The 9495-nt window shown below is 42.5% G+C and overlaps 1 protein-coding gene across 1 annotated transcript in view; it reads left to right on the top strand.

Moving 5' to 3' along the window:
• Positions 1 to 1945, top strand: part of sntb1 (syntrophin, basic 1) — a 31433-nt gene extending 29488 nt beyond the window's left edge. Inside the window, exons 7-8 of the mRNA XM_068569542.1 lie at positions 707 to 939; positions 1832 to 1945. Of these exons, the coding sequence (XP_068425643.1) occupies positions 707 to 939; positions 1832 to 1924 (326 nt within the window). The 3' untranslated portion in view covers positions 1925 to 1945. The remainder of the gene's footprint in view (positions 1 to 706; positions 940 to 1831) is intronic.
• The last annotated feature ends 7550 nt before the right edge of the window (positions 1946 to 9495 follow it).

The raw sequence follows: 9495 nt of genomic DNA on the forward strand, positions 1-9495 counted from the left end.
GAATTGTAACCTTCACGAACAACAGATGTATTATGATTATTATCATAGTGTCATTACTTTAGCTCAGTGTCAATATAAAGACGAGAAAGTTAAGGCCTTCTGGACAGTAACAGCAGGAAGAACGTCATTATGTTTTAAGTGTTGTCCATTATCTATGGAAGCAGTAATATTTATATATATATATATATATATTGATTTCTGTCAATATTCATTATGCATGTATTGACTTTGAGTGAAAGTGTGTGACGTTATTGTTTTACAAGTGTTATGCTTTTGAGCAAACTGTAATTAAAAACTAATCAAACAAGTAATTGATGTTTTACGTGAGAAGCTGAAGTGGAAATTAGCTGGAAAAATAAACTGCATCCATGTGATTCATCTTTTTTATATTAATAGAGAAGAAAGCACTTTGTACACACATCCAACCAGTAAACTAATACGACATCATGCTGAACGGCCCTGCACTCAGCACGCCATTAGACTAAATGTACGTCCTCCATTAAAGTAAGCAGTCTAACGGAGATGGAAATATACTTTTTGAAGTCTCATCGTAACGACTTATTTTATAACGTCTGTGTCAAGTGATTCAAATTCTGACTTTAACTCTTCTTCCTGTCATTCACACGTTGTTTAAATGGAGCATTTGTCCATCAGCATCTTGTAGGTTATCAGTTCCAGGCTCATATTTAATCTATTTAATCTCCAGGCTGTCTGTACCAGAGTCAGGAGTGCCGGCTGGTGATTCACTACGAGCAAGGCTTCTCTGTGCTGGCTGACCCCAAACTGGAGGACGGGGAAAACGTGGAGGACAGAAGCGCTCACACACCTGCCGCCGGGCCGCGGGTGCTCCTGTCCTACCCGTACGAAAAGCTGAAGATGTCCTCGGACGACGGCGTGCGCATGCTCTTCCTGGACTTTGGAGGAAAGGAGGGCGAGATTGTGAGTCTTTGATGTGTCCGATATGAACTCTGCGTTTCACAGTCCCTTAAAACTGCATTTAGTTCAGTGTGGAACTGGTCATAGACTCACTGAAGCACATGGGTAGAAAACCACCAGAGAAAAACGCTGACTTCTCATTTTTCTCCATCCTCGATAGACCAGAATACAATGTTGTGTTTACAAATGCAGCACAGGGTAGTTACGGTTTCAAGATAAAATGAAGAACTTCACACATACGTTGGTCTTTTTCTTTAAAAAATATCTAGAAAAATAGCCTCCCGGCCACAGACTGTGAGAGTTTTAATCTGTTTACACCACTCAACACCTCCTGTGTGGTGTTTAAGTGGCCACTTCCAAGGTTATCAATGAGAGTACCTGAAAGTACTCACACACCCACTACTCAATATAAATGTATTAATTATGATCGGGCAATACTAATAGAAATGTTATTGTTGGCGTCAGGAGGATGAGCTCTAGTAGCTCTCTCATTAGCGTCTTATGACACTTTTTTACAACCGTTTTTTGACCCCCAAATCACAACGTTAGTGTTGCATCATTCATAAAGCCATCGCACTGAGATTCACTGTACATTAGAAAATGTAGTGACGTTGAAAACTAAAGTATTTAGTCTGCAGCCAAAAGAGATTTGGAAAACGGAGACGTGTTTATATCAGTCTCAAACAACAGTCCACATACAGCTTCCACAAAAAACACGACAAAAAAAAAGTCGACAAAGAAAAAGTAATAGTTATGACACAAAAATCATAATTATGACAACAGCAAAAAAAAGTATGACCAAAAAAAAAAAAATCATGACGAGAAAAAAATAAGTCATAATTACTTTTTTTTGTCATATGCATCATTCAGTTTTCTTTTCTTTTCTTCCCTCCAGCAACTGGACCTCCACTCGTGTCCCAAGCCCATCGTCTTCATCCTCCACTCCTTCCTCTCTGCTAAGATCTACCGTCTGGGTCTGGTGGCCTGACCTCTCTCGAAAGGGACGTTTTGAAAAAAACAAACAGAAATCCGCCTCGTTGCTCCACCTCTCTGCATCCCGCATGCAGCAGTGCACCACGTCCAACTCCATCAGTCAGGTACCCGAGCTGAGTTGAATGTAGCATCCGTCTGGAAACGGACCTCAAACTCCAAGTTATGGAAACACTGGAGAAACCAACCCAGATAGGTTTGCGTTTTTTTTTTTTGTTGGGATGAACCCTCCCCTTTTACGGGCTGCATGGACTGAAGGGTTGACTGAAGAACCACAGAAGAAAACAAGGCCTGCAAGGAGAGGGATGAAGTTCACAGACAGACGGACACTTGATCGGGCATTACTGTCACGTCCAGGATCAGGAGGTCTGGACACGATTGAGATGAATTCACTTTAAATTCAATTTAAAAAATGTAATAGCAAACTGCCTTCCATTCACCGATGATATAATTTATTCACCATTAGCTCATTGAGGATATTCTGAATCCCTCTCGTCATTTTTCTTCACCAAACACTTGACACACTGTGGAAAAAACTTCATGCATTTGTCTTTGTTAGCGTCCCTCGAAGCGTCTCGTTAGCGGCGGCGTCGTTCATCATTGGACCCGGTCGGCTCGATCGGCTGCAGAGTCTGCACCGAAGCGACGGCCGACGCAAATCCAGGATGTCACCGCGAACTCTTTTGAGACGCTGCGTAGTGGGACCATCCGGTAGTTAAAGTACTTCAGTGTTTGACTGACTGATTTCTAATCTCTTCAATTATACAAACAAATTAACATGAATTATAACACACACAAGCATTCAGACTCTTAAAAACAGAAAAGTTTCCTTTTATCACTCGGAAAGAGCGTAATATGTCATGGGAATACGTGCAACTTCAGTTTGCACAGACATCGTAGATAGCATTACATCTGCACGTCAGTTTATGATAACGATAAAGATGCATATGTGTAATTTATCCCTAATAGTACGAGGTAATGTGCAGGACACTTTGTTAAACACCTGTTACTTTAACGCAATAGTTTCATCTTTAAGGGGAAAATATGCCTTTTCACTTTCTCACAGAGAGTTTGAAGAGCTACAGCCAGTTAGCTTCATGTTAGCTTAGCTTCATGAGCTAGATAGGCTAGTTTATCAGAGATCGTTAGAGGTGCTAGCAGGTTGATTTAATTACCTTAGCTGTTCCCTGTGTGATGAGCTATCCCCGCTACTCGCCTCATATTCAATGGACGGATATGAGAGGGTCGCTTCTCTTCTGGTCTAGTCCCCAAAACGTTGAACTATTCCTCAGAGGGTCTGCAGTCTCACTCCTTCCTCTCTTTTTTTGTTTTATTTCAGAGTGGATTGAGAGCTGTTCATGATTAATAGCCTGATTAATTAACTGAAACTATTTGATGATCTCTGAGGGACGGATCCTCTTTGCCTGCTTCACTGACAAAAGCCATCTGTCACCAGTACGAATATGACTATTTTGAAAACTGAAACTCCAAACAAAAGGTGCCACAATTTCCCCCATCAAGTATTATTTGTCTTTTTTTTTTATTATAGCCATATAGACATGATGGGAGTCTTCAGTGCTGCTTAAGTTCTGCAGCAGCCGGTGCAGGACGTGTGTTGTAGTGAACTACAGCCGGCTGCCGGGTCTCTCCTCGTGCCTTTAGATGACGAAGAGGAAGACATTTAACATTTAGAAGAATCGTAGAGATCACAGGATGTAGCAACAGTGTGACTTCTATTATGGATCATTTTGCTCTTGGTTATGAGCACAGAAAAACTCCACGAGCAGATTTGTTGGGTTCATACCAAACACACATTTCCAATGACCATGTACACACACACTCACTCACACTGTGAAAAGATGATTTGTTAGATTGTAATCCCTCCACTCGCTAGAATACACATCTTCTGTTTTGTTGATACTAAAATCATTGTCACACTTTTTGTTCAGCACTTACCTCCGACCTCTCGTGAGGAGAAGCTCTTTGATATGTAGAAGACTCTGATGCCTTTTGGCAGCGACTGAGCTGTCACTCAGACGTTTTTAACCTTAAACAGATGCACATAAATCATGTATTTAACAAACAAAAACATCACGCTGAGTTTGTCTTTATTGTCTTCACTTGATTATTCATTTCTCAACAGCAAATACAAATCAAGAGAAGAAGCCTGGGAAATGAGGAATTCATTAAAACGTAATTTTCTTCTGCTAACGATCTTTGTTTTTATTAGTATGATGATGTTGTACTCTCCTCTCCTACTTTAAGACTTGAAATGCTCCCTGCTGTAAACAGTGCAGTCATTTGGACCATGAGGATGAGAGGTGCTTTTCTAATTTACTGCTTATTAGTGACAGTTCAGCTTGATTTTGGAAAGCGTTTTTATTGATCAGCTCAGCGGGAAGAATTCACGTGTCTTCAGCCAAAGAGCTCGAGAGTAATTGAGTTGTAGGCAGCGCTTAACACAATCCTAACTCTTTGGCATTGTTTACTTGGCTCCTAAGTAATGAGCTGGCATCCTTTTCTCTCTCTCTCACACACACACACACACACACACACACACACACACACACGGATGGACGCTGACACACAAACGCGGATGCACACGTTCATGTAATTGAGGATAAGGAGTTTACGCCTCAAACACAGACGCAACTCTCGATATTTTCACCAGTTGACGTTGTTTACTCGCAGAATTTCTGCACCTCTTTTGTGTTTATCGCCCGTTCCCCTTCTGCTCCGAGGTCCATTGAATCGAGTCAAAGTCTCTGTGGGACGACTCGCGTCTGCAGATGGCAATTGTTGCATCGTGTGAAAGGAAAAAACACAAAGAGCCCTCCAGGTCACCTTTCCCACTGAGACGGGCAGAGAGCCGCGTCTGTGCCAAATTCAAGACCTAAAAAAACAAAACACACACACACACAAATGGACCAACAGTCAGCGATGAAATCTGAACGCCCGCAGCAACACACACGCTCACTAGCAGCTTTCTCATTGAGAGAGTTGGAGAGGCTGTATTGACTTAGACGGACAGCTTTTCATTTTGAAGGGGCGGGACAAGAGCCAGAGGAATTAGCAATTAGCCATTATGTGTTTGTGCGTGTGTGTGTGTGTGTATATATATATAAATGCCCAGTTGTGTGCACACAGTGGATACTTCTTTCAGTGACATGCAAATATAGTCGGCTAGTGTTTTTTGTTTCTGTTTGTCTTTTGACTAAAAAGCGTTTTTTTTTCTTTGCATGCGAGTGTGCGGCCTGTACTGCTTCACATGCTGGAGAGTCGACAATAAAATTGTGTAGGTAATGGGAGAGAGAGAGAGAGAGAGAGAGGGAGAACAGAGCAAAGGCAAAACATGTCCAACTCAGTCCATTTCTTCAGTGTGCATTGTTCTTATTTCAATGTTGCACACAATGTTGGTTGAGAGGGAGATGAGCACAGAGTCATCAAAACCATTAAAATGTATGTTTCCATCTGAGGAATTTGTCTTGGCGGGTTGTTCATATGTTGCACAATCAACACAGGTCAAGAAATAGAAACATATGTACAATAGAATAATAGAACAAGTGTACTGTAAGTCCACTGCACTGAACTCCTCGTGTCAATGTGGCCTGGTAGAAATGATGACTAAACATTTTAACAAAACCTTCTCGGCGACTTCAGGAGCCGTTGCTGCTGCGTTCTGGCTCCGTGCTACTTTGCTCCTCTGGTGGAAACGATATATTCAGAGTGGCTGCTGCTCAGTGACGGTCGTCCTCTTCCTCTTCGTCTTCGTCAGGCTTCACCCACAAATCCTTGCACCGTGCTGACCCGTCTGAAACGGCTTCATCCCGCTCGTTTTCACCAATTTCATAAAAGCGCACTCAAAGTTTTCAGTCAAGGTCGAGCAAACCTTTCTCTCAAGGAGACACACCGCACGCATCTCATAACAATAACACTCCTTTCATCTCGGCTCGGGTCTGCAGGCGTCCGCAGTGAGTCGCTTTCCTCATTCAAGTCTCAAGTTATCACACTGAGCTCTGAAGCTTTCACCTAAAACACCTAATGTCTCTGCTTATGCTACACAACTAGCTAAACCGAGCTAGTCAGGCTACACAGCATTTTTGGTACAAGTAAAAGTATCAATAAGATATTTACAACATTAACTTCCATCACATTATGTAATAACAGAGTATGATGTAAGCATCATACAGCTTGAACACAATATGTACTAAATATCCTATTATTTTGTAATAAATGCATAAGTATTGCTTAGATAACACAGCGGTAACAAAGCCAAATTAAACTTCCCAACAATAAAATGGCCTGCGTCGGCGTCTTAGCTGATTCTGTCTTAATAGTCACATAATATCAGCTTTTTATCAGCTTACAAATATACCAAACTCTCTCTATATGAAGCATGTATGTATGTGTGTGTATATATTCAACAAAACATAATTCAGTCAGTGAAAGCTGAAGGTGAAATACTGATTCTTTGACTTTTACAATAGTCTTTAATCTTCCTTTTCTTATTAAAATAAACAGTTTTACTGCAGTTATTACTCTTTGAATGTGTATATACATTAAACCTCCTAGTACACTGAGGAGGGCCAGCAATCGACTAATTACTCGTTAAGACTACAAGTTACACACCCTCCATTCTCTGGACGAAGGCGGTTAAGTCGATAGCTGCTGAAAGGCGACTTTCATTCATTTTCTTTTCACAATTCAGAAGAAAAAAAAGATCTGATTACTGTTGCGTTCCCAGACGCGCCTGGAGGATGCTAACGAGACAGCCGGCGACGAGAGCGAGGCAGAGACGATGAAGGAGACGCTCAAGTGGGATGGGAAGGAGAGGATTACCCCTCAAGATACTCCCAACCACCCGTTCATTATCAAGCGCTCTCTCGACGGCGGCGCCCACCTCATCTGTGTGTGAGCTGCGAGCGCTCGTGTTACTGCTTTGCACCCTGGGAGTAGCAATCACAGCGAGGAGGGAATCCTCTTTGCTGGCCATAAACGTGACGATAGTGATGATTCTGTGGCGTCTGCAGCACCAGAAGAACCTACGAGGCCCTGCGAGAAACCCGGGATGACGACTGTGGATTTTCCCACAAGAAGCAGAAAAAGTTCTGCTGCAAACGCTTCTTCTCTCGGATGAAGAAGACGAGAGGAAATGACCAATCTGAAACCCCGAATTGGTCATTTCTAACGTCCTCTTCTGGGTTTAATCTGTACAGTTTCATGGTAGCATGTGTCCAGGCTATTAACATTGCAATACATAATCTATATAACACCGTAGATATAAACCTACATCTCTACATGTATGTGTTGTTTGACCACTCCCCAGCAAGCTAAAAAACACAGAACACACACCTCTGACATCTCACCTATGAGCACAGCGCGATGGCGGCGTACAGGAAAGCTGCGTCTTTAAAGTTGTGTCTTTAAATGAACACCTTTTACTCGTTTTACAACGTGTGTCAAATATCTGAGCTGATAACTCACACGACTCACACGACGCGATGCAACGTTCACAATAATAATAATAATAATAATAATAATAATAGACAAAGGCAGGAGGAATAAACTGGGTCACCGCCTCGCTCGGCCTCCCGTTATCATCTGTTAATGTACGCGAAGAAGATGAGTAACCTTCTCGGCAACACACACACACACACACACACACACACACACACACACACACACACACACACACACACACACAGAAGCGGATAGTAAGCATGTTAGTGAGGTGACGTCGCTGCCGTGACCCTCCCACTTAACAACTCTTACTCTCCAAAGCAACCGCCCACATGCGACCGATACACACGGCCTCAAATCACACAACTATGCACCCCCACTGACTGTACACAACATCTCCTTTTCACACACACACACACACACACAAATACAAAGTACCAGTCTCTGGGAACCTGATGATAAAAGAGATGAGGGGCAAGGAAGGGGTGTGTGTGTGTGTGTGTGTGTGTGTGTGTGTGTGTGTGTGTGTGTGTGTGTGTGTGTGTGTGTGTGTGTGTGTGTGTGTGTGTGTGTGTGTGAGAGAGAGATAGAAAGGAATGTTTCAGGATGCTACTGCCAAGTCCCTACACTACCCCTGAATGCACCCCCATCTCTCTCTTACACACACACACACACACACACACACACACACACACACACACACTCCTTTGTGTTCTCCTCTCTCGCGTTAACCTGTGCAGAGAGGCACAGGGACAGATGAATGTGTACTACGTGTGCGTCCCTTGATTCCCTCCAGTACATATAACCAGTATTATAACAATAGTTCCAGTTTGAAGCTGTGACTTTTGAGTGAAAACACCACGGCAACGTTGTGTCACGACAAGAATATTTTGGTCAGCAGAGCGTACGCCGTGTGCTTATCAGAGCGTACCTTCCTTCTGTCTCGGAGGAGACGTACAGCACTGAATATAGCTCGTCAATGATCGGTATTATCGTCAAAAGGTGTGTGCAAACGATAAGTGGGATGTAGCCAGACGAAAAGAAATAAAGAAAAAGAGACATTATCTGACCCGGCGGAAAGAAGAAGACATGATGGAGGAACAGGACGACGAGGTCACAAAGTACATCATGACACTGAGACAATGAGGGATACGCTTCAAAAGGAGATTTGAAGGACTGAACAGAAGCTGAAGGTGATTCTTTAGGTAGAATATGTATTCATCGTTTCCTTTAAAGCTACGCTATTCTTTAGCTTTACATTAAAAGTTGATGAAGTGACAGTGAGATGTCCCACAATGTCCCACCAGTGCAGCATCCGTGGTCCATGGAGATGCTGCTGTTTAATCTCTTCTCATAAGGGAAGTCGGATCTTCTTCTTGTCCAACTTCTAATGAAAGAAGTTGGACAAAAAAGATCCTTTTTTCCCAGACAAGGTAAAAAAAAAAAAAAGGAAATACCTTGTTGTCCTCGAAGCAATCAGACAACTATCCGGCTCCTTCAGGATGTTGTTTACACGTCATTACCGAGATGAAAGGCGGAGCAGATTACTCCAATTAACAAAAGAAAGGGAGTTATCAATCTATTCATCAAATCCTCGGCGAGGAAGCGAACACACCGATTTACCCGATTGTCAAATATTACTGCCAGTTAAAATAAAATGGAAAAAAGATAAAGCTTGTAAAACAAGAAAATAAAGAAAAATAATGCAAGCAGCAACATATTCCACCTGTGTGTGTGTGTGTGTGTGTGTGTGTGTGTGTGTCAGTCATATTGTCACACTCAGGCTGGTGCAGTCATCTCTCAGAGGTTTTGGGGGTTAAGCTGTGCAGGAGAGATGATGTGATTGTATAACTGTTGTGTGTCCCTGAAACACACACACACACACACACACACACACACGGTTCAGCACTAATTACTTTTCTATAAACTGTAGAAACGCTCTCTTGGGACGGTGCGTTTTCATTCCAGCTCCTTCCTGTTCCAGGTCTCAGTATCAATCATTGCTCCAGGAGTGTTTCAGCGTCGGCTACAAGTCTCTTATTGTTAATATTGTGTTACTGAAACTCTTGCGTGCGTACAATAAGTTGCAGGGAGCATTGAGGGTCATGT

This window comes from Clinocottus analis, unplaced genomic scaffold, assembly GCF_023055335.1.
Source record: "Clinocottus analis isolate CAN_PGR_092001 unplaced genomic scaffold, fCliAna1.0.p SCAF_9, whole genome shotgun sequence".
NCBI classification, from domain to species: domain Eukaryota; kingdom Metazoa; phylum Chordata; class Actinopteri; order Perciformes; family Cottidae; genus Clinocottus; species Clinocottus analis.